General features: G+C 37.4%; 1 protein-coding gene and 1 long non-coding RNA gene across 5 annotated transcripts in view; one reads left to right on the top strand and one right to left on the bottom strand.

The window, feature by feature from the left end:
• Positions 1-9,386, top strand: part of LOC135161579 (uncharacterized) — a 139,600-nt gene extending 130,214 nt beyond the window's left edge. For all 4 annotated transcript variants that reach the window (XR_010298819.1, XR_010298818.1, XR_010298821.1 and 1 more), the window contains one exon: positions 9,139-9,386. This is a non-coding gene — a long non-coding RNA (uncharacterized LOC135161579). The remainder of the gene's footprint in view (positions 1-9,138) is intronic.
• On the bottom strand, positions 5,705-10,153 carry LOC135161577 (uncharacterized). Its single transcript, XM_064119275.1, has 6 exons — positions 9,932-10,153; positions 7,924-8,101; positions 7,585-7,855; positions 6,389-6,545; positions 6,146-6,304; positions 5,705-6,052 (listed from the first exon to the last, which is right to left on the bottom strand). Exons 1-6 carry the CDS (start codon positions 10,001-10,003, stop codon positions 5,909-5,911), a joined length of 981 nt encoding a protein of 326 aa, XP_063975345.1. The 5' UTR covers positions 10,004-10,153; the 3' UTR covers positions 5,705-5,908.
• Positions 10,154-25,245: the final 15,092 nt, after the last annotated feature.

The following is a 25,245-nucleotide window of genomic DNA, read 5'->3' as shown; positions in this document are numbered from 1 at the left end:
AAGCGACGTTGCGCATCGAATCGGACGACGACCGCCAGTGAAGAGGGACTTTTAGAATGAGGATAGAATATAGGGACAAAATCCCATCCTCCTTGGACTCTAAGTCACATGTGGGAGAGCCACTATCCAATGTATAAACCAGTAAACGGACGACGGTGGAGGCCAATCGTTGGCAAACGTGAACGGTAAATCAAGATGAAAATTTTACGTAATGGACAACCTGGCTACATCTTAATTAGGAAAAAAAATTGTTGAGAGGTAGAGGAGAGAAGGAGAGGTAGGGAGGAATAAAAAAAAATTTTTTTTTCCATTCAGGGACTATTCGTTTTCTAGAGATCCTGGATGAAGTTAAGAAGCTCGTTGCATACTCATTAACGTCCCTCTGAGGGCTACTCTTGTACGTGGGGTGGGATAAGAGATACTTCTGTATACACAAGTACAGAACCACTATTTATCTTTAGCCCACGGATTCGTGGAAGATGGAATTGACTAGCGCGTGCTACGGATTTCGCAATGTTTGAAAAACAATTTATATTCAAAAGCCCTTTTCCCTACACACTCGCCTGATGATCTTGATCAATTATGGGGGGAGGGCGGAGGGGGCTGGGGGGGAATACAAGCGGATAAATGCAAATAGTTATATTTATTTCATTGAGTTTATTTCATTATGCACGATCGCGTGATTTTTTTTTCAATAAAGTCCCTTTGGCTCCGGGAAAATCGTACATTTGCGTTTGGTAATCTCGGAGTTTGACTCGCATGGGATTCAAATACTCTGGTGTTGCGGGAATTGTACGACGACTTAACTTGGACGCTCATCCCGGGCGACATAATTAATGCCCCACGGCTACGGTAATTGCCGCCCCTTCTTGGAAAATTGATGATCTTCAACGCGGGAGCAACGGCGCGCCGCCTTAATTGCTCAAGGATTTACTCCTCTGACCCTAGATCATTTTGCATTATCACGAATAACCACGCGAGACCACATTTTTCGGTTTTTATGGGGACTTTTACTTGCGTGGATTTTTCAGATTATTTTTGTGGGAATTCTTTGTGGTGGTTCAACGAGTTCCATCCGAGTTTTCGATTATCAGATTAATTTGGAGATATTGAGCGGGCGGAATTTGAAGGATTTCACATATTATGGGTTGTAAAAATATTTTATAGAATAGAGAGAAAATTATTGAGTGTCCATAAAATCAATTTATACAGTTAAATCGATTTAACGAAATGTGAGAACGTTTCTTGATTTACTCGAAAAATCCGAGTTCTTTTAAAAAAATATTTGATATGAAGAAACGCCTTGAAAAATTTGGATAAGGCACTTTGAAAATTTCTACTGCTTCAAAAATAATATCAACCTCGAAAGAGTAACTAATTACCATTATCTGGATAGTGAAATACGTATTAAATGCATGCGAAACAGAAAAAAAATTCAATAAAATTCATTCGATACTACCAACCGTACCATTACCTAATTTGACTCTCAGATCAAAACAAACTCCCCCTCCCAAATCGCCTCCCCTCCTTTGCATAATGAGATTCATCTCAATAAAACTTACCAAATTCCCCTCGACTTGTTTACCCAAATAGTCATTTAACACCGGAGAGGAGTCTGTGACCCTCGAATTTCGTATGCGCACGTTCCACTTCCGAAAGATGATTAACGATGAGATAATATTCCCTGGTCCTGGGCTTACCACTCTCGGGGACTTTCTACTTATACCTTGCGACAGCCGACGGCGCCGCCGAGAAGACACACATAAAAAAAAAAGTCCTCGACGGTGAGGAGAAGGAAGAAACCATGCTGCACGATATTGCGCTAGGTCAGTCACGGCCATTGTATAGAGTCATCTCACTCACTCCCTGGCGTCGTCCCTCAGTCCCCTGGACATTTAAAATTTTTCCTCTCCTTCTGATTTATCGCTTCCGCGATATTGGCCAAGTCGCGTATTGCGACAAACACTAGGGGGACATATTGCAGGCATGACATGTTATGTGTTATGAGTGGTATTTTTATTTTTTATTCATTCACTCGAGGAATTTGGCACTCGCCAAATCTATCGTCGACAGTTGATGTGGCGTAATCAACTTATACTGCGCATCGGATTTTATAACTTTCACTCGGTTGAGTTTTGTTTATTATATTTCAATATGTGTCCACAAGTACTTTCATTTTGAATTGTCATGTTTGAAACTTTAAACGCATTGCGCAATTTCTGGCATTTGTCTCGACAAAAGGAATATTTACAAAAGAGCAAAATAAAGTAATAAACTTGATGAAATTTTTTTTGTAGACGTTTTTATTGCATGCAAATTAGAAATGTTATGGAAAATGTTATTTTCAGTAAAAATTGTCATTCCATTTCTCTAGGATTATTCTGAAAATTACTAAACAAATCTTCATGAAATTTTTCATTGTTCTTTTTGAAATGGATTATTAAAAAATTTCCAGTTTTCTCTAATTCTATGCATTTTCATTTGCTAAAAATAAACATTCCATGCCTATGCTCCTCCCCCCCCCCAATCTCATATCGTATTGCTCTTCTACGAACAACTCCTAAACTATTAATTTTCCTCACTAATATGCAACGACGAATGATTAATATGGAATTTATTAAGCCGTTCGAATTAAGAAAAAACCTCATGAGCATTAATTTAACCTCAAAGGTGTAACGGTAAAATCAACAGTTCAACAACTCGACGCCTCTATATAAACGTTCTTATAAACACTAAAGATTATAATGGAATTCCGTCGTCGAGCAGATAAATCAAAGCAACACGCTCTGCCCCTTGGCCAACTACCTATGCTAATTCATCCATTATTTTTACTATTTTCATTTTTCATCATTCAAGGCAAAGGTACACAGCGTAGCTGTGCATCGCAGTAAAATCAGTGGCCCGAGGGCATTGAAAAACCCCAGGTACAAATTATAATCGATAAAATTTCGATTGTTGTCGATTGGAATTTTTTAATTCTCCCTCAAGACGATTAATCATTGTGGATAGGGAGTTGTGAAAGGGCCCTTACAGTTGAGAACAATGTGGCCATTTTTATATATATTTTTTTAAACAGTGAAAACAAGCCATTAATTTCAATTTCACTTTATACATATCAAAATATCATTTTTTATCGATCATAATCACAAACTTTCTGTTCACAATGCTCGAAGAGGCATGTGCCACGACATTAACATGACCTCGTCAAGTCACGTTATAGAGTCCTCCTTCATGACGAAGAAAAACCAACCATTGTAGGCGGTCATATTTACATCGAGTCAGCAACACTCGACGTACACAAATATCTGCTTTCGTTCCCCTCCTTGAAATTCACCACATGAATTGACGCTCTTCATGAATGCATTTATCATCCGATCATCATCATGCCGCCGTACAAATTTGGATCGCTATTCGCTGACGCAATGGCGCCAGCGAGAGGATTAAAACGAAGAGGGTATATCGTGAAAAATCTCTTACTAATTATTGATGACTTTGAGTTCTGGTATTGTTCAATACAAAATATACCACAGAGATCAATTTTTCATGAAAAATAGACTGCCAGTGTACAAAAATTCATCATGAATTGACGTTTCCTAATTTTAATCCACATAATTATTCCACTGGATGCATTAAAGTTATTGTACATCACACAACAACATGTCTCTAATCTAGAATAAATGTTAATCATCATATTAATTTTATTCAACAGATCTCGTGTAATTTAGTTGCAAAAATGCAGATAATCAGTTTTGATTATTGAACAGTTTTTGCTGAATATCTCGAAATCTAGAGAAGATAGCAAAATCTTTCTCATAACCTTTTTTGTAAAGTAAATTGAGTACTACAACAAATGTTCTGGCAAAAATTCTGCTATCTCGCCCAGATTCGGAGATATTATTCAACAAAAAAATTGAAGATAACTCAACTCACCTCGTACTACCACGTGGCTCGTGAATTGTTATAAAAATATTATCTCCGTGTGTAAAATCCGATTTTTCATCCCCATCACTCGAGCTTTTCACTCACACATCCTCCGAGTTTTGCCAGAAATCTCCATAACTTCTTTTACTCAACTCCACACCCACAATGATGTTTCTTCTTTCCTTATCGTTTTCTCTCGTTTTGTTTTCTGTCGTGGAATCGTTAAGGAGCGCCCGGGAGCCAAGTTGCAGGTAGTGGCTAGCTTATAACGTCCCTAGTCAACATCGTTGAACAATATACCATGAGAAAGTCAATGTTATATCCCTTACATGCAGCACAGGACCGAGCTGGGGGTGGGAAGGGGAGGGGAAGGACGACCATAAGAGCCCACACACGACGACATAATCGGTCAGCATGTACCTTTGAGAAAACCATTATGCGAGAATTTTTTCAATCTTCGTTTTTGCGCTTCTCGTAGTCACGGTTGAAAAAGTCCTTGCGCATCTGAAGTTGATTAAAATCTTTCAGTGATATTAAATTCATTCTGAACTCCTCTACTAATTCCGTTAAATTGTATGTGAAATTTCATTTTTTCGAATTATAAAAACGAGTGACTAAATTACTCGAATATTTACGGCGTTACATAAAAAATGGCCTGTTATTTCCATGATTTCGGAGGCAAATGTGATTATGGAATATTGTACGCATTTTTAAAAATGTTTCTTCATTTTTAATAATAAAATGTAAAAATCTTACATTTTTTCGCATCAATCCAATCGATAATTTCCCAGAAAAATGAAAAAACCTGAATTTTAGTTTAAAATCTAGACTTTAATGTCTTAAAATTTTCTGGCGATTTCAGAAATCACTAAACAATTTTTAATTCCATAATTTATACTGAATATACCTCTCCGCATTGAAGACAGTTCTTAGAAATATTCTCTACTGTTCAAACAAATATATCCAATAGAAAAATTCTCGAGTGCAGCAACAATTTGCAAAAACATTTGTCCACGTGATGTATTATCTTCACGGTATTCTCCACCACTGACAACAAAACTAAATTTCCATTACATCAGGATAGTGAGAAATAAATCGATGCAACAATACCTCCCTGGCATATGATGAATGTTACGATTTTCTCATAGTTTTTTTTTTCACCTGAAGCCATAAAAATGTCCTTATGCAACCAGCCATCGATAAAGTACCCCGCGAACAATGTGTGACTGGGGGAAAAAATCACCCGACTTCTAATATTACTTGGATATCCTTTGAGGGACATTGTTTATATTCGAAGATTAATGTGACTGGGGGTAGATGAAAGACAGTCTAAACGAGCGTTACTCTGTATCAAAAGGAATGGAGAGTCACTCTGTCGTAATGTGACTGCAGACGTAGTGGCCCAACGTTGCTTACAAATGTTAGAAACAATGATTCGGTGTTGAAATATCTAGTAATTTCTTTTACTCTGCTTCAGAGAAATGAATAATGATTTGAGAAATATTAGCAGTGTCATCCGTAAATTAATTGCGTTCATCAATATGTTTTTATTTTTACGTAAAAATTCACTCAATCGTTTCGTCAATTTTCATTTTATCAATTTGCAAATTAGTTTCGAAGATTTATTAGGACTTCAGGGAACAAAAAGTTGAATCCAATACATTATTATATTATTACGAGAATATTTTATGTTTGATCGTAGCATATTCGATTTTTAATATCTAAAAAACAATTTAGTAGTCTGTAAAGTAGAATGCTCGGAATTATTAACAATGTCATGCAATTTTATTTCATTCAGAAAAAGTTACAATAGTTCTCCCTTAAAATCATCTGAATATTTCTTCATTTTCATTGGCAGAAGGGGTTTGCGAACTTTGCAATTATGGCGGGACTATTAGAATATTTTAGACACCAGTTTGTCTCAATGATAGCACTAGCACTTCCAGAACTGTTGAACCTCTCATTGGAACTGGGATTACCTAAACTTTCAGTTGCAACTGACAATTTTCCCAATTCTTGAATTCCCGTACAGGATTTCGTAAAGAATTATGTAATTATCACGGAGCTGGACCATTCTGTGCCACAAGTTCATGTGCGTTACCTCGTCATTAATTCCGGAACCATCAGTTACCTTGGAAGATCAAGAATCATCATTAACCATTGACCCCCTCGAGCAAAAGACTCGAATACAAAGAGGATTAAAAAAAATGATAATATCCATTACTTTGTCGGCATCACGGGCACGATTGACCTGGAGGTACTTGAGGTGGAAGAAGAGTTCATAAGCCCAACAGTCAATGGTCTCCGTATTCCTAGTTGCGTTGGCTAGCTCAACAGACGACTGACACGTACTGGTAGCCAACGCTTGGAGCCAGCGTTTTAACTGAAATCCGTGAAAATCGTTAATTCTTGGGATTTACAGGTATTCAATTATCGATAGAAAGAGACGAAGATGATGGCCCATTACTATTGTGGTGTCGGATATTAGCTGGATAGCTGCTGGCCTCATGACGGCTATGAAGCTACCGACTGTCGTATTATCTTCTTTGACGGATGTTACGCAAGCTGATTGCGAGCTGCTCCAATCCGCGCATGGACCGCACTCGGCATTCTTCAGGTGTCGCCTTTTTGGGGGAAAAGAGTCACTTTCACTAGTTAAAACTGTTTCTCTATCGGGTCAGAATAGAGAGAAAGATAGAAAACAAATGGGGCCATTGAGGGCATTTTGCTAGATGAATTCTAGTGAGAGTAGTAGAAAACTTGCGAAATAATAGAAATATCCAGTAAAAATTGCAGTTAAGCTTTCAGAAATTTTTGTGATGATAGGAAAAATATGAGAAGTTCTGGAAAAATATCGAAACTGTTCCGTAAAATTTCCCACGAGAAGATAAACAATTTTTATTGATTATTTTTTTCATCCCAATTTCAACCAATCAAATGGTAGCATTTCCCGTCACGTGGTACAAGCAAAAGGGTTTTACTTCAGATATTTCCCTGTTTGTTGCTAAGTAATGAAAATATCCGATAAACAATTTGGGCGCGTTTCAAATCCCAAAAATGTCATTACAAAAAATCAAGTTCAAAGACTTTACCACGAGATGAGCAGATTTGGAGGAGAATCTTTGGACATTATTGATCAAAAAATTTGAAAAAATGTTCCTAATAATACGATGAAGACAAAAGCCACAATTTGGAAACAATTCTCTGCATTTTGCGCAGACAGAAAATATACGCTGAATGTCACAACTACCAGTGAAAAACCATACCATATGACGTGAAAAGCCACACATTTAATTGCTTGAAATTGGAATGAAAAAATCAATCCAGCCAAATACCCCTCGACCTTCAAAATTAATCGGATATTTCCCTCCAGTTTTCTTCCGTAGCACCGATCGGGATAAGTTTTGCAGAAAAATCCTCGCACTTCCCGCTCGGGATCTTTAACCTGCAAAACTCATCTCTCTCGTTGCTACGCAACGAAACTCTCGGGGAAAATCCGATAATTTTGAAGGTCTTGGGGTATTACTACTAAATATTTCTATAATTTTTGAAAAGGTCGTTCAAGGCAGGGAGACTTTCTGAAATTCCAGATGAAACTTTTCGGAATTTTCCGTTAAATTTTCACAGCATTATCAACTCCAGTATGAACTATACCCAACTAACTTCTGAAAGAACATGGAGACAATCCTCTGCACAAAGTACAATGACGGAGCTAGCACCATATTTTTGGTGCACGTAACAAGTTTACTAGCGACATAAACAAGCAGTTGTCCAAGTGCCGCAGGACGACGACGAGTTACGATAGCCCGTGAGCGATGAATTTTGTAACATCGACGTTTGCAGATGCCATATCGATTCCTCTCTCGCTCGTAGGTCGACAGGGTGCAGTAGCTCGTCAAGGATGCCGCGTCATATCTCGTTTTTCCAATTTTTTCTCCAAGAAAAATGCATCTGTCATTACCTAACAGTTCATTGGCCCATTATGAATGCAAGAGAGATTACCATCGTAATCCAGAGCCGACGTGACATCATATTCTCCGATGGTTGACGATATAGATCTGGATGCCGGGTGCCTGTTGATCGTCTCGGTGTCGATACTTCCGGTCTTGGGTGCATAGATATCAATAATACCGTTGAGATCAGTGACTTTACCGGGGAAACTCTCCAAACACTTCAGTGCCTGCAACATCATCAATGTTAGAATATATCGAGTGCCAAAGGGATGAAACAATTATGGAATGAGATTTTCAAGAGCTCATTATTGGAGTTTACATTTCGAATGTTTATAAAAAATTAATTTACAAATGGATTGAATAGGTCTTTGTACGATTAATATTTCTGTTATTCTGGTGTTTCCACTTGAGATTGAAAAATATTTTTATGAGAGAAAATTCTAGGAAGTTTGGAGGTGATGTGTGTGCTCTGTTTTCTGAATGTATAGAGAGGTGCATGAGTGGGACCATTGTTGATGAGAGACATCAGGTCCAGGGTGTTGTACCCCTTTAGTCTTTTAGTTAGTTCGTTTAAGGAAACGAAGCAGAGCGGTTGTGCCTTTCCAGCGTATAAAATAAAAGAATAAAACGGGATTTACACGTATAATTCATTAACAATTATCCCATTTCCAACACTCATATATTAAACCGTACTAAATTACATTAAATTTTCAATTCACGAATATTTTTTTAGAATCTGTGTTATCGTTATAAATTTTTACGAAATCATTTGAATGAATTACAAATAAAAAAAAATTGGACTTAATTTTAAAGCTAATCGATTTTTTTGCATATTTTCAAAGTTTAGACCTTTAAGAATATGCCCTTAAAAGGATTTTTCAAAATTCGAATTATTTTCGGAGATACAGAAGATTTTGTGACGCGTCATCTAAGCCGTCCGAGTGAAGCGAATCACACAATAAACGCGTTTTTCTCGAAACTACTTTTTTCGAAGTGGTTGTCATGATATCTCAAGTTCTACCCGACCGATTTGTTTGTAATTTGGTGTAAATCTTCTTTATATACCTCTCTATCGAGTGAGCCCTGGATTTTGAAAAATTTCAATTTTGAGTATTTTTAAAAATTCGAAAAGGTCAAAAAAAGAGGGTAAACAAATTTTTTTTTTCAAGACGGCGGCATTCTGTGAATTTTTTTTTTTTGGCTAAGGCCTACTCGGTAGCGACATCTTTACTGATTGACAATTTCTCAAAATTCTTTGTTTCAGATCACTGAAAGGGGTGGGATCATGTCAACCAGAGTGCACCGTTTTTTTTGAGGCCCCCACTTCACCGGCCTGTAATTTGGCGAATTTTGGATTTTTTTTTATATTGTTGAAATACCAATAAATAACATATAAAAAAATGGATAGTAAAAATGTTTTTCATTTTTTTAAATCTTAGTTTGAAAAATGCTTAAAATTTGGGCTTTTTTTTGTAAAAAGATTTGTTTATTAACCCAACATATCAAATAAAATACATGAAGATAAACAAATGTAATAAAAAAACTTCTTATATCTATGTTTTTTTTCTTTTACTCCTGCGAATCTGTGTGGATTACAGAGTTGCTGCAGCGAAATGTTTCTGTTTGTGTGTTAGCCATGGCTATTCTAGGGTTTATTAAATCATAATTGATGCTACGTGATTTATACATTTTCAAGATGAGTTATGGAATGGTAAAAAAAAATAGGTTTTGAAAAAAGGTCATTCTTCGTAAGATTTGGGCTTCTAGACCAGAACATCGCCTTAAAAGCAAGTATCGTTCCATAATAATTTACAAAATATGCGATCGCACACACGACTACGTAGATCGGCACGTAAAGTTCCCTAATTTTTTTATCCGACCGCAACAACAAGGGAAATTTTCCCGATGTCGTCGAGACTGACGTAAATACCAGAATGCATCGAGATCATGACTAGCCTCGTTGCAAGATGGATGGGAGAGTTGGTGTGAATTAACAGTGAAATCACTCTCATGGCGCGGATCTGTCTCTCAACTGAATAAATTCCATAACCCATTACCTCTTTCTGCAGGCGTTCCAGACAGGAGGGCACGAATTCCTGATCTTTCGTTGTGTCTGATATTTCTTGCATTTTTAAATGAGCCTCAGTAGACTATCCCACGTGAATTTCGATGATCGTTCATATTGAATAATCCGGGAATATTACGATCCAGAGATCGTATTTCTATGACGTTAGTTTTTTAAAATGTCAAACAAATGATCAGCTCAATGAAGTTTGCCATTCACTGAAAATAACATTCTAACAATTTGTCCTCATCATCGTGTCTGTTTATTTAAATAAAAAATCATTTCAACAGCTTTGGTAATTATTATGTTATACAGTTTAAATTTATTGTCTATACATATTAACAAATAATGCAGAACATTTCATTTAATTATAGTTAATTAGATAAAAATATTCAGACGACATGAGCACTATTTTTATGATTTGTTCGACGACTAAATCAATAATAATATAAAAAACAAGATATGATGAGAGACATTATATATATAATAATTCAACAATTTAATGGTTATTGTAAAAAACTCCATTGCAAACGGTCGTTTCTGCATGATTATTTAGATAAAAATTATTAAAAATAGAACATAGTAACATTTTAGTATTCTGGCATCAACGGAAACCAATTTGATCTTCACCTTGGTCCGAAGATTCATACAATCAGTGGCATACCCCCGCTATAATCAGTGCCACAGGTAAAAAAACTGAAGAGGAATATCGACCCCAACTAACCTACGATCTCAGTTGATAGTTAATCACACACGGCAGATTTTATACCGCGTGTCTTTAGCCCTCTTGCACCTCCTCGTCCAAATCCCCGTTGCCTCCTAGAGCTCCCTCAAACGCAAAAATACGAGGTCTATCGTGCGAACCAACGGTAGTCACGACTCTGATTACCAGAGGTGGGGGCTCGTCTTGTAGAAAATAGTTAGGTGAGAAGGAGACAGTTAGAGGAAGGTGAATCGTCCCAGGTAATTGGAGAATTTTTTCGATAATTTTTGTGTAAAAAGCCGTTTACTCAAGTAACAAGCGATGCCTTTTGCTCGTTTCATTTCATCCCGCAATGAGGGAAATTTTCATTACAAGGGAATTGCCCAAATAGAACCTCGTTAATTACCGAGGGTCTAGGAAAAAATACGAAAAGTCACGTAAATAATTTGCGATGAGTTTGGTGATTTTTGGAGAGTTCTACACTTTTTAGTGATTTCTCCCCAATTTTTGGCAAATCTTGTGTCAAAAATTTCGGGAAAATGCAATTTTTGCTGCCTTACAAATTCACTTCAATTGGATGCAATAAAACTTTTTGAAATTTGCTGGAGAAAATTCAAACAAAAATTTTGAAAAACTTATGTCATTATTCCAGAGGAAGTCTTATTCATAATTTACTCAGGTAATTAATACAAATGCATTTGCTCCTCATTTTACATAATTTACATAATGGAAGACTGGAAAATACACCTATGACTAGACATTATCCTTCGGTAACAATAATCGTTGTCGCGAGCATCGACCCAAGACGTTTAATTTTATGTAACGAGTCAGTCTCGTCAGTGCAGAAAGGAAAATGAATTTTTATACCTCCGTAATCATCGCACCGCATACACACACACACACACCCTGGTACATCGAGGTATCTCGCGCGATGTGGAGCAAAGAGTGTACACTAGAATTGATAGTGGGTGTGTACATAATCTGGTTGGAGGAAAAGATAGAAGAGTGAAAAGAGCTCTCATGCCCAGGGAACAATGTGACATTATGGTAAACGGCTGGACGTGCCATTGTCGTGGAGAACGCGTGTCACGGCGTAACGGCTGATCGTGAGCAACTCCGAGGAGTACCACTAAAGTCTAACGACAAACCAAAGCTGGAGAAAATTTTGTTAAGACGAGTCCTGGGGCTTGTGCACGCCAAACAAAATATTAGTGGGAGAATTTGCCACTCGGGGAATTTCCTCGCTGAGTATTTGACAGTTGGAAAATTATTCTTGAATTTTCGAGCGAAACGAGTTGGAATTTTTACACGGGGAAATATCTTCATTTTCGTGGAGAGAAATGTTCAGTAGTAATACCCCAAGACCTTAAAAATTATCGGATATTTCCCGAGAGTTTCGTTGCGTAGCAACGGGAGGGATAAGTTTTGCAGGTTAAAAATCCCGTTTTTCTGCGAAACTTATCCCGATCAGTGCTACGCAGGGAAACTGGAGGGACGCATCTGATTAATTTTGAAGGTCGAGGGCTATTTGGCTGGATTATTTTTTTCATTCCAATTTCAAAAAATTAAATGTGTGGCATTTCACGTCATGTGGTATGGTTTTTCACTCGTAGTTGTAGCTTCCAGCATATATTTTCTGTCTCCACGAAATGCAGAGAATTGTTTCCAAATTGTGGCTTTTATCTTCACCGTATTATTAGGAACATTTTTTTTAATATTTTGATCAATAATGTTCAAGGATTCTCCTCCAAACCTGCTCATGTCGAGGTAAAGTCTTTGAACTTGATTTTTTCTAATGACAGTTTTGGGGTTTGAAACGCGTACAAATTGTTTATCGGATATTTTCATTGTTTAGCAACAAACAGGGAAATATTCAAAAAACATCCGGAGTAAAACCGTTTTACTTGTACCACGTGACGGGAAATGCCACCATTTGATTGGTTGAAATTGGGATGAAAAAAATAATCACATATAATACCACAAGTGGTTCAAAATTATCGAATATTTCCCGATAGATTCGTTGCAAACAAATGAAGGAGTCAAGTTTTTCAGGCTAAAAAATCACGAGTGCGAAGCACGAGTGATTTTTCCTGAAAAACTTGACGACTTCATTTGTATGCAGGGAACCTAGAGGGAAATATTCTATAATTTTGAAGCTCGAGTGGTATTCAGGGGATTATTTTTCCTATCCAAATTTCGGCCAAGAGAATTGTGCCATGACATGAAAAGAGGTTTATTTGGTTAAGTTGTCGTTTGTTTATCAAAATTATCAAAAAATTATCGCATATAATACCACAAGAGCTCCGAAATTATCGGATATTTCCCGATAGGTTCGTTGCAAACAAATGAACGTGTTAAGTTTTCCAGTCTAAAAATCACGAGCGCGAAGCGCGAGTGATTTTTGTGGAAAACTTGACAAGCTTATTTGTTTGTAGGGAACCTTAAGGGAAATATCAGATAATTTCGAAATTCGAGTGGTATTCGGGGGATTATTTTTTCCATCCAAATGTTGGCCGATAGAATTGCACCATGAGACATAATTTTCAACGAATTGCCATTTAATCTGTCAGATACAATTGAGGGTTACTTCAACATTTGTTTTTTTTTATATATATCAACATGCAAAATTTCCAGTGAAATTTCCAAGAATTTCCGCTGAAATGCCGTGTTGACTATATAAAATAACGTCGAATGGTGCAATCCTATTGGCCAAGATTTGGATGGGAAAAATAATCGCATATAATACCACAAGAGCTCCGAAATTATCGGATATTTCCCGATAGGTTCGTTGCAAACAAATGAACGTGTCAAGTTTTCCAGTTTAAAAATCACGAGCGCGAAGCGCGAGTGATTTTTCTGGAAAACTTGACGAGCTTATTTGTTTGTAGGGAACCTTGAGGGAAATATCAGATAATTTCGAAGCTCGAGTGGTATTCGGGGGATTATTTTTTTCATCCCGATTTCAACCAATCAAATGGTGGCATTTCACGTCACGTGGTACAAGTAAGAGAGTTTTACTTCGGATATTTTTCGGATATTTCCCTGTTTGTTGCTAAGCAATGAAAATATCCGATAAACAATTTGTACGCGTTTCAAACCCCAAAACTGTCATTACAAAAAATCAAGTTCAAAGACTTTACTTCGACATGAGCAGATTTGGAGGAGAATCCTTCGAGATTATTGATCAGAAAATGAAAAGTAATGTTCCTAATAATACAGTGAAGACAAAAGCCACAATTTGGAAACAATTCTCTGCATTTTGTGCAGACATAGAATATACGCTGGAGAAACCACAACTACGAGTGAAAAACCATACTATATGACGTGAAATGCCACACATTTAATTGTTTGAAATTGGAATGAAAAAAATAATCCAGCCAAATACCCCTCGACCTTCAAAATTAATCGGATATTTCCCTCCAGTTTCCCTGCGTAGCACCGATCGGGATAAGATTCGCAGAAAAACCCTCGCGCTTCGCGCTCGGGTTTTTTAACCTGCGAACCTTATCCCTCTCGTTGCTACGCAACGAAACTCTCGGGAAATATCCGATAATTTTGAAGGTCTTGGGGTATTACTACTGATTATTTTTCCCACCCAAATTTCAGCCAATAGAATTGCACCATTTGTTGATATTTTGTATAGCCTACCTCGAATATCAGCGATAATTTTTTGAATATTTTGGTAAACAAACGACACTTAACCAAATAAACCTCTTTTCATGTCATGGCACAATTCTCTTGGCCGAAATTTGGATAGGAAAAATAATCCCCTGAATACCACTCGAGCTTCAAAATTATAGAATATTTCCCTCTAGGTTCCCTGCATACAAATGAAGTCGTCAAGTTTTTCAGGAAAAATCACTCGTGCTTCGCACTCGTGATTTTTTAGCCTGAAAAACTTGACTCCTTCATTTGTTTGCAACGAATCTATCGGGAAATATTCGATAATTTTGAACCACTTGTGGTATTATATGTGATTATTTTTTCCATCCAAATGTTGGCCGATAGAATTGCACCATGAGACATAATTTTCAACGAATTGCCATTTAATCTGTCAGATACAATTGAGGGTTACTTCAACATTTGTTTTTTTTTATATATATAGCAACATGCAAAATTTCCAGTGAAATTTCCAAGAATTTCCGCTGAAATACCGTGTTGGCTATACAAAATAACGTCGAATGGTGCAATCCTATTGGCCAACACTTGGATGGGAAAAATAATCGCTGATATTCGAGGTAGGCTATACAAAATATCAACAAATGGTGCAATTCTATTGGCTGAAATTTGGGTGGGAAAAATAATCAGTAAAAATTACCCAAGGCTCCGTAAAAACTCCGTGAAATTCCGTAAAATTTGTCTTTATCATATTTCACTCTAGAATTGCAATAAAGATGACGTAATTTTTATTAAATATTCCGATCCGCGTATTGCGAATTATGTTCGTTCATTCCGTAATTTTGACTGAATATTTCTGTTGGTGTTGTGGGGAATAGTTGAGTGACATGTAACTACTTATAAATGACTATTCCGCTAAAGAGGGAGCTTATTTTCCACGTCTTTGGAGAAGTTTACGCAACATAAATACGGGGCCTCAGTCGCGGCCGAGTTTTAGAAACGGGGCGGGTTTTAGCCGGCTCTCGTGTCATTGTGCAATTCGTTGTCACGATCTCTCGGTCGGGTGGAGCGACCCCCTTTTAGATTCTTCGTTCTGATCTATCGATTCATCGTAAGGAAACTTATCGTTTTTGCTCTTTGTCTCTGATATCGTTTCGCCAGATCATTCTCGCACGATGAGAATTACTCTGCAGTAGGAAAAATTGCATTCAACTCGTTAACGTCAGTCATTCTCACTAGCTGAGCGTACGTACAGCAAGAGCAAGAGGGTGGGGCAGAATGGACTTCAATCGATTTGAAGATATTAATCGCCTCATTTTTTTGTTTTAATTTCTCTCAACGGGAAATTCATTTCTGGGGCGGTTTTAAATATTAATCACTGGTGTTAGTTATCTACAAAAACTTAAAACAAAATTCTATTTGTGAAAAAACGAGCGAGTCAACTGAAGAAAAGTGGAATTATTAATAGAAAAAAATGACATAAATCGATTTATAAAGTTTTGATTGATTGAAATTTTGGAATTGCAGTAAATTTATGGTAAATTTAAATATTTTATGATTTTTGCTTTCTTTGAATGGAATTCAACGTCACTACTCAATGAAATTTAATTTTTTCCGTTCATCGGGTCTACGCAAAAAAGAAAAAACACCCAAGTACCTGGATATCCTCCAGATCTGATCACAGAAAAAGTAAAAATATGAAAATTTTCACACTTCCTCATTGCGAATAGATAGACTACAAGTGTCATCAACCGAAGGAGTCAAGTACCGTTAAAACCTGGAACTTGACGTGTGCGCAAGGGATAGAAAGAACGTGTTCTGTGGTCAGCCACAGGCCTCTTAACGATGAAGATATCCCTTGCGTATGCATGCCCTGGGTATAGAGTGTCTCGCCATCAAAAGAACCATAATAAACACGTCTGTAACAACTCTAGATTATTAGTGCAAAAATGTCCGGGTAACGATTTCCACGAAATAAAAAAAATACCAGCCACCGACAATTCTCACATCTCGAGTTTAAACAATTAAGGGAAAGCCGTTAGACCAGAATTCAGGGTAATAAAAAAAAACTCGTCTTCATTAATTCAACCTGGCCTCTCATTATTCACCAAAGTTCTCGCTGATAATAGCCAATGACGCCACCATAAGGTTTGCATTCCTATTATGGGTAGTACCGGTGAGACGCAATCGTGAAGTAATAATCTACGGCTACCGCGCAACTGCTTTCACCGTGGATTACACAGAGACACACGTGTGTGGACAATAAACATGCATGTGAATAGCAAATACTTGTTGTCGGTGAGCAGACAAGTCCTGATTTTCCTCGAGGGTCAAGATTTTAGAATCACCATAATCTGATGACATTATATGTGAATCCTCTCACGAATTCCTATTTTTAGAATTTCAAATCTGTGGGGAATTTCAACAATTAATTGAGTAGCGAAATGGTAAAAGGGGATTAATCGTGTCGGCTATTGACCAGTTTTTCATGGATAACTCGAAATCTAGGGAAAATGGGAAAAAGTTATAAGGAGCTTTTTTGTGGAGCGCATTGAGTACTGTAATTAATGTTATTACAAAAATTACGATATCTGCCTTAGATTCGAAGATATTACTCAAAAACTAGACTCAGAGATGAGTCAACTCATTGTCGGTCCGATCAAGAGACTTGAAAAATTAATTAATTCATTTTTAATTCGTTAATTCAGTCCAATGAATTTCGACTTCGAAAATTTGAAGTCCGAGAGTGTGTTTCAACACTTAATTGTTGAATTTTGATGTTTAATAAATTAATTTCAATTTTTTAATTTGTAATTCGAAGAGAAAAAATCTCATAAAATTCTCGCAGAAAAATTACGGAATTATTCCGTAAAATTTTCGTTTTCTCGCAGTTATCTTAAAACAATTCTATGTAAAATTTTTCAAGTACCTCAGCGATATATTTCAAGTGAAATTTCTTCAGATATATCTATCTCATCATAAATTTCATTTATATTTCGAGTATTTTTCACCGAGAGCAAAAACCACGTACACGAAAAAGAAATCTCAACCCGGAAAAAAACCCATCTTTCCTCTTCCCTTGTATTTACACATCAACCTCCGGGGATCAACTCGCTGACCTCGAAAATTTATTCGCACGGTATTTTTTACTCACCTCCAGCAAAAACTTTATAAAAAATTCTGCACGCGCACTACACGACATAGCATAGTTGCGCCATAAAGAATAAAAGAGGAAGAAAATTGTCTTGAGCCTTTATCCCAGTTGGGTGTCTCTAGTTTGTGTTACATGTAACAAGGATGTACACGTAAAAATACCTCAAATGGTCCAGTGGCTCTCACCAATACCACCGAGCTGTATGTTTCAAACTTTCACTGTAGCATTTGTAAACAGGACAACTGGAGCATACTCATCATAAACCCTTAATTTCGTAACGTCAAAACGCTTTCATTCCAGACTCTGTGTAAATACATGTGCGTTATTTTCTTGGACTTTTTGAAAGTCATGTATTTTATGAAAAGAAAAATTGTCGACTGAGCACCGTTGTCCACAATGCTGGACAAAGCCATTGCTGTCCTCAGATGACAACACCAATTTTTTCTGGCGATTACACGAAGAGAAATTTTTATGAAAAACTCTAACGATCGCACAAAAAAAGCAAAATGACCGCCAGAAAAGACTTCAAAATTGCTGAGACTAGAAATTTGACTGAGGGAGATGTAATTTTTTTGTCATATTTCTGCCAAAATTTCAAAGAAATTTTATCAAATTTCTCGATAAATCTGACTGCATCAGCACCACATTTTTTATATCAGAAATTTCCTTGAAAATTTCTGTCTTTATATTTTCTCAGAAATATTAGATAGAACAGCCTCTACTCCGCTTATCAAGCAATGCAAAATGGCGTCTACATATATTTCTTGTATACTTAATTAACTAATTATTTATAATTTTATTCAATGCAGGAGATAAAGACCTGGCAGCGTCAGACAATTCCTGTTATTAAACCCTGACTTGGCCGTTCATAAGACCTTTTTTGATAATTATTCTTTCCTCTACCGCAAAAAGATCATTTCTGTTAGACAAAAATCAACCGACACTTGACAGCAATCGCGTGAATGACACGTGCATGTTAATCAACGTCGAGAGTGCATCAAATGTTGAATTAATTGAAGCTAAAAATCCGGAAAACACTCGAACATTCCAAGTTGAGTAAGAATAATTATTCAAGTGTATTGCACATCGTAATACGCAGATAATAGACTCCGGTAATACCACGTTCTCCCTCGTATAATATTGATATTACGTATATGCACAATTACAGATGATATTTAATTCGATCACCCAGCCAATTCGCTCGTGCACGAGTTGCCGCGGGAGAGAGGGAGAAAAGCCCAGTGAAAAGTATGCGAAAGTGAAACGTGGGAATAAACTTTCTAATGCATCATTAATTGTTCTTTATGCATCAAATGGAATATTTTAGATGCCAAATGGTTGATGGGTCCTTACAATTTCCTGAAATATTTTTATTGCTGAGATTAAACATTCCTATCAATTTGAAAATTTTCTAATTATCAGAGCTTTTGATTAAATTGAGGAAGAGAAAATTGGAAATCGACAATAACTGATAATTTTCCGAATATTTCTCAAGTAAAAAATTACGTGAATATTAAAAAGATAAAATTAATTCTCAATAAAAAAATTCACAGTAATTTTATGTAACTTTCCTGTTGTTGAAAAATGCCAGAAAAAATTGACGACAAAATGCCGAGTTATTTCGTGCGCCTATCGAAATGTCAAGAAAAAATTAACGAAAGTATACGCGATTTTATTAATTTTTAGAATAGTAATTTTCGGTTGAAAAACCATCAACTTATTCAAGAAAATTTTCTCCTCTCATTGCATCCCCACTCCCTAAAATTCATCTGCAATTCCCACCGAGTTTCCCCTCTCCACTGGAACAATCCCTCCCCGTCATTCCGCCACAATTCGAATGAAATAAAATTCATTTTACCACAATGCATCTGTTTCGTTTTCAATCGCAGCATAAGGGAATAGGTCTCACCTCAACAATTCTTGCTGGTTGCATTCTCTCACAGGGCAATGTACGCGGGGCGCAGGTTCGATGCGCCTCATCTCCTCTTTCTCTACCTTTTCTCTCCTTTTTTTCCTATTTTTCCACTCCCCTCTCTCTCTCTCTCTCTCTCTCCCTCTAGCACAAAGTGAGATTTCATCTTGACTACACTTTCAAGTTTTGTATACAGCGTTAAAGTTTATTTTTCTCCTTCAAACCTCATACACACCTTTGGCCAGGTGTTAAGACCTTACGACGTTTGCTATCACCCTTTTGCTGAGTAGAGGGTACCAGAGTCAATGTATATAATTTGCCCGTTACGATGCGCATTCGCAATAATTCAATAAAGCACAGCCGCAAGTGTTACCGCAGGAAAATTACCGTCCGAGTTGTTTTTTGCGGGGGTGCAAGTGAATGGTGGAAAATAAGAGGTGGGGTAGGGGAGAGAGGGCGAATGAGAGAAAAGGAAAATCAGGGGAGGGCAGGGATAGCTTCATGGGTGTGGTAACCCCAGGGTCAGGGTCGATTGGGACTTGGAGACGAAGGTAAGAAATGGACATAAAAATTGGCGGAAAAAATTGACGCAAAAAAAAAAAACAAACGAACGCCAGAGGAAATTGGTGGAGGATATTTATAACGTGTATAATGCAATCGTAGTAGCATCTATTCGCCTCGGTTGTGTATAAAATTCTCTCTCTCTTCCAGACCCCCCCCCCTCCACATATATACCCAATAGGCGAATAACACGCGCGTTGGCGCACTTATACTCGTGTACATTTTATCTGTTCGCGGATCGACGTTCCGCTATGGTGAGCATCGAGGAGCATCCCAATGGTGGTTTTGCACTGGGCGAGAAACACTGGTGCGCCGTATATAACTGAGGAAGACGAGAGAGAGGGTCGTTACTCGTTCAAGTTCAAGGACATAGTCAAGGACTTCAGGAAGACGAGAGTGGATGTGAAAAAAAAATGATTTTGCTCTTTTTAATTGGACTTTAGTGGGTTTGTTTACGGGTGGTATTTTTAGAGGGGAAGATTCCGAAGACGCCACCGGAAATTCTTAGCATTCAGGATTTTGTTAATTCGTTTTTTGTCATTTTTTGGGGATTTTTTGATGAGGAATTTGGGGTTGAAAAAATTGCTGAAATTTTGCGAATGGTCAGAACAATTGAGTGGAAATGGGGGTTCCAATGTCTGATGAAAAATTATGCAAATTCTTTCGACAAAACAACAATAACCGGAGCATTTGAATATCCTGGACTCGACGCAGGATGCTTTCTCTTGTTTCTGAAGATGATGGGATTCTTGATTCTAGAATAACTTTTTATTTGTCGAGGTAGTACAAAAGAAATAAATCGAGCCCACTTTCAAGGCGCAAAATTTATTGAGAGATACTGACATAATTTTTCTACCTCGGCAAAGTAAAAGTGAGAGGAGTAAAATGAGGAATCCAAGGTCGACTGTTCTTTCGGCGTTTCGATGATTTATTCTAACAAGTCAGACACTTGGAATCCTACGTAAAACACCCATTGTAATGCGTCTGGATTTTTAAACTATGGAATTGCCTTGTATATAAAACTGGTCCCGAGTGGTTGGGGGATATGTGAGAGGAGTGGATGGAAAAAAAATAAAGTAGTTTTGAGAAGGCGAGAAAGTCGTAAATTCTGGGTAAGAGTAAAACGTATGAACGTCAGAATTGATCGAGTCCCTTATGTGAGGCGGCGAACGAAATACAATTGTCTGGGGGATGATTGTAGATGTACTAGCCTTCGTGGGGTTATCTTGATCCTGCAAAACAGCCCCATTCCTGTAGCTGTGTGAATGTGTGTCTGTACAAATTGAGAATAATTTATTGTCATTACGCGAATGGAAGTGGAATCTTCATTATTTTATTATTTTCCAGGTCTTGAAATAAAATTTTGAAAAGCCTATTGGGTACGTGATAATAAACAATTTAGCAATTGATAAATTGTTGTTGTTAGGATTTTTTATTGTTGTTGTTGTTCTTCCCGTCTTGATGATAAATTGCTAAATTTATCATCAAGACGGGACTAAAATTCTTTACATTTTTCAATTAAACCGAAAAAATTAGAAATTTCGTTTAACGATTAAAAAAATTCGAAACAATTCACAACGAGTAAAATAGCTCTAGGAAAATTAACCAACAACTAAGTAATTACGGAATTTTTGCTAGAGTTTCCAGATATAATTTTTTTACAATAATTTTTTCAATAATTTTCACTCAACTTTTCTCACCGCAAATTTATCTCGCTTCCACCTCTCTGAAACCCCCGCCAATTCATTCATCTCCTCGATTATCTAAACAGTCCAGCAATTTCAAATTGAAATTCTCTTTCCTGTCTAGATAACCCCACCACCCGCTCGTCCCCCCGAAAAAAAAATTCCAACTCCCCAGGGCGTTCCAGAAGGCTGTCCCTCCAACTTGAATAATTATCACCCACCGAGTGCCACACGTCCTAGTGATAAATAGTCATATCGTCTATATTCCCCCATAACCGGGATAAGATCAACCGAAAGAGGAATTCAATGCATTCACGTGATGCCCAGAGGCACGTAACATCCCCGCTTCCCTGGGATTCCCAGTTTTTCCTCGCTGACCAGTGCCAATGCTGAAGATTCACGATACACCACGTCCCATCCCCAACATTGTACATTGTACATGCACCAGTCGAGAAGAAGGATTATAACCGGCAGAAGGACGGATAAGACGTTGGGCTTCCTACTGCGATATAACTCTAATAATAGTGCCCCCACCCCATTCTCTATTTTATCCGCAACCTCGTATTCCCATCCTCTTGCTCCAGCAAGAGGTACGTTGGCCGCCAGTGTTGCCAGATAAAAACCATCCCTATTCGCTGATAGCGACACTCTTTTTTTCATTAAAAATCGACAAACCTCACATTTCTTCTCCAAACAGGTTTTTAGTTTTCAAAATTCTACTTATTTACATATGTACATGTGTTAAAAATTAATCCAGCGAAAGGGAATAAATGAAAGGCTGTAAATCATTTGTTATACGCGGTGTAAACTTCAACGTTCTGCACTCAAAAAAATTATTACGATTGAAGGAAAATTAATTGTCAGTAAATGGAATTTTTTTCTCATCTTGGAAACATTTCGAACATCAGAAAAAAGGGATCTTTGTCAATAAAATTTAATGGTTGATTCATGAAAATTAGAACTAATCCTGGGAAAATAATGATCGCACATTTGTAGTTATGACATTAAAAATTCATTCCAACATCGCTAAATTTAATAAATTCCACATTCCATGAAGTTCACAATTCAGTGAAAAAAGCAGTGTTAATTGAGACGCCAAATTGGTATTTCCGCCCGCCCATACTATTATCATACAGACCTATCGAGATATTTGAGATTAAATTCGGATGCTCCTTGGGAAAACATCCCCAATATCTGAGCAATCAATTTCCCTCAAAATTAATTTATCAATTCCACTGTAAATTCCCCAGAAAAAAAATGCCAAAAAAAGCGCACATTCGCGAAAAGGGTGTGGAATACCTTAAAAAAAATGAACTCACTTCCCCCTCGACTTCACCATTTCCACCGCAGCTTTGTAAATTTTTCTTCTACAATCCTGAACCTCTCAAAATGGAGAATTAGTCTTTGACTCTGGCAACACTGCCCGGACCCGGCAATATCCCAGCCCGGCGTGAGAAACAAAAATACCAGGTGCCACTAGCCAGATGAACGATAGGAAAACCATTGATGGAGAGTGGGATATGATTGGCAAGTCGTTATCGCAATGGACCTCAGACAGTGCATTAACTTCTTCTAAACGTAACACTCACTCTTTGACGCTTTCATGGGGACCCGCCGCACCATAATCTCATCCTGACGTTGCATATTATGCCTAGAACACTTTCATCATAATCCGAAGGTGTGAAGTAGGTAAATACCTGGAATGCGAACATTCGCTTTTATCAGAGTCATTGGGGGATAGAGGGGGGATTGGGAGGAGATTAAAAACGGTGGATTATAAGCTATTTCACGTAGAAAAGTGGAAATTTCCGCACGGATGGACGCAGCGAACGTTCAACTCGATTTTTTTACAGATGAGTAATTGCGATATATTGTTAAGGGGTATCCCTCAGAGGAATCATTACGTTTAATCTACCGGGGATATCTCGTTATACTCCACGACTATAAACCAGTTGAGTTCGTTACGGGGACACAGTCGAATGAACTATGACGAGATTTTTTTTTTTTTCAAGTTTTTTGTTGCTATGGGGGAGACAATGGCTGGAGGTGGGTGAAATCAGTGCCAGTGCTCGGTCCAATGATGTAAGAGGGGGTAGGGGGGATGACTGGGACTTTATTTTGGATTTTCAATGGTGGAGAACATTCAGAGGTTCAGATAGACTGTTTGATAATGAGGCCTGTCAACATCCATTAGTGCCAAGGACGAGGGTGTGCCCGGTTGTTTCATGAGTTCAATAGCCATTATTCCATTGTGGATAATCTACACGGAGAAAATTAAATGGTGTAAGTGGTGGCGCGAAGTGCTGAGGATTCTTAAAAAATATTGACTGCGTTGCGGGAAAGAATTTCATGGTTTTTTTTTTAATAATTCAGGTGTGTCGATTTATTAGAATTAATGGGGATTTTCAAAGGAAAGTGAATCTTTGTTGAGGGATTCTCGTGAGTTTACACGACGTCCTCTTAAAATTCCCTCAATTTTTCAGACTTTTTTTATGGATTCGCTCAATAAAATTTAAGTGTACCGTAGATTACTTGCGGGTTTTCCATAAAATTATGAATCATAATAGATTAATTTATAATAAATTATAATGTATTTAATGAACTAATAACTTTCCAGTCAGCAACTTGCTGGAAATTCTGTGAATTTTTGTTTCTGTTACAAATTTTCAAGAAGACTAAGTGAAAAAAAAAAATTCTTTCAGCTAAATAAACTTTAAATACAGCAAATAAATCCTTCATTACGCTGAGATTTTCTGCGTTCTCCTTCATCATGAATTCCTCCGTAATCCCGGGGACGAAAAAACCATCGCACCATTAATATTTCCGCTATATCCACCGGTCGCTAATGAACATCAAAATAAACATCCATTAAGACTTAAAAAACCAGCAATACCGTATTACGCAGTCCTGCATTGACGTAACGGGTCTTCTTTGGACACCCACGCCATGTCCAATCGTCCGATAATCACTCAGTAAAGGAGGTACACAAACCTCATTCCCGGGCGAGTACCGCACGACTACCGGCGCCCCAATGCAGAAGCCAACGACGGGTCATTGTGCATTGAGTATCCCCCCGGCAAACACCCAATCCAATCACCAGTAATGAAATTTAATGTGCCTTGTCGATGGATTCCTAAACACCTACCGCACACCATTGAGTAACCCAATCTACTCTCTCCATTTATTGTGCTTTATTACATTCACGTAAAGTAAAAAAACATTTGAACCCCAGAAGTTTGAATAAATAGACAAAAAGCATCTGTTTGAAACGTAAATAGAAAATCGCCAGGTTTAGCATCAGAACAATCGAGAAAATTCGGGCGACCTTGAGGGCATTGAAATTCGGGGCCAGTTCACGCAGAACAACCTAAAAGCATTCAGTTCGTTACGGAAACTCAATCAGAGCAGTTCTCATCTATAAATTGTATCTAACGTCCCTATCGAGAAATTAGAATCGGGCGTTTAGATATTTTGTAAGGAACGTATAAGTTCATCGGGTTTTTGAGTACATCATCTATTAAAACCTTATTTTGTAAATTCATCGGAGTGTTAGTGATTCAACGGATTATTATTGAGATACGCAACGTTATAAATTTCCACGAGGAATAATTTGTATAATCAGGACTTGTATAATCAGGATTTGAATAATCAGGTTTAGTGGACCATTTGTTTA

The sequence above is a fragment of the Diachasmimorpha longicaudata genome, chromosome 4, assembly GCF_034640455.1.
Source record: "Diachasmimorpha longicaudata isolate KC_UGA_2023 chromosome 4, iyDiaLong2, whole genome shotgun sequence".
NCBI classification, from domain to species: Eukaryota; Metazoa; Arthropoda; class Insecta; order Hymenoptera; family Braconidae; genus Diachasmimorpha; species Diachasmimorpha longicaudata.
Note: the sequence above shows the minus strand (reverse complement) of the source record. Positions and strands in the feature narration are given on the sequence as shown.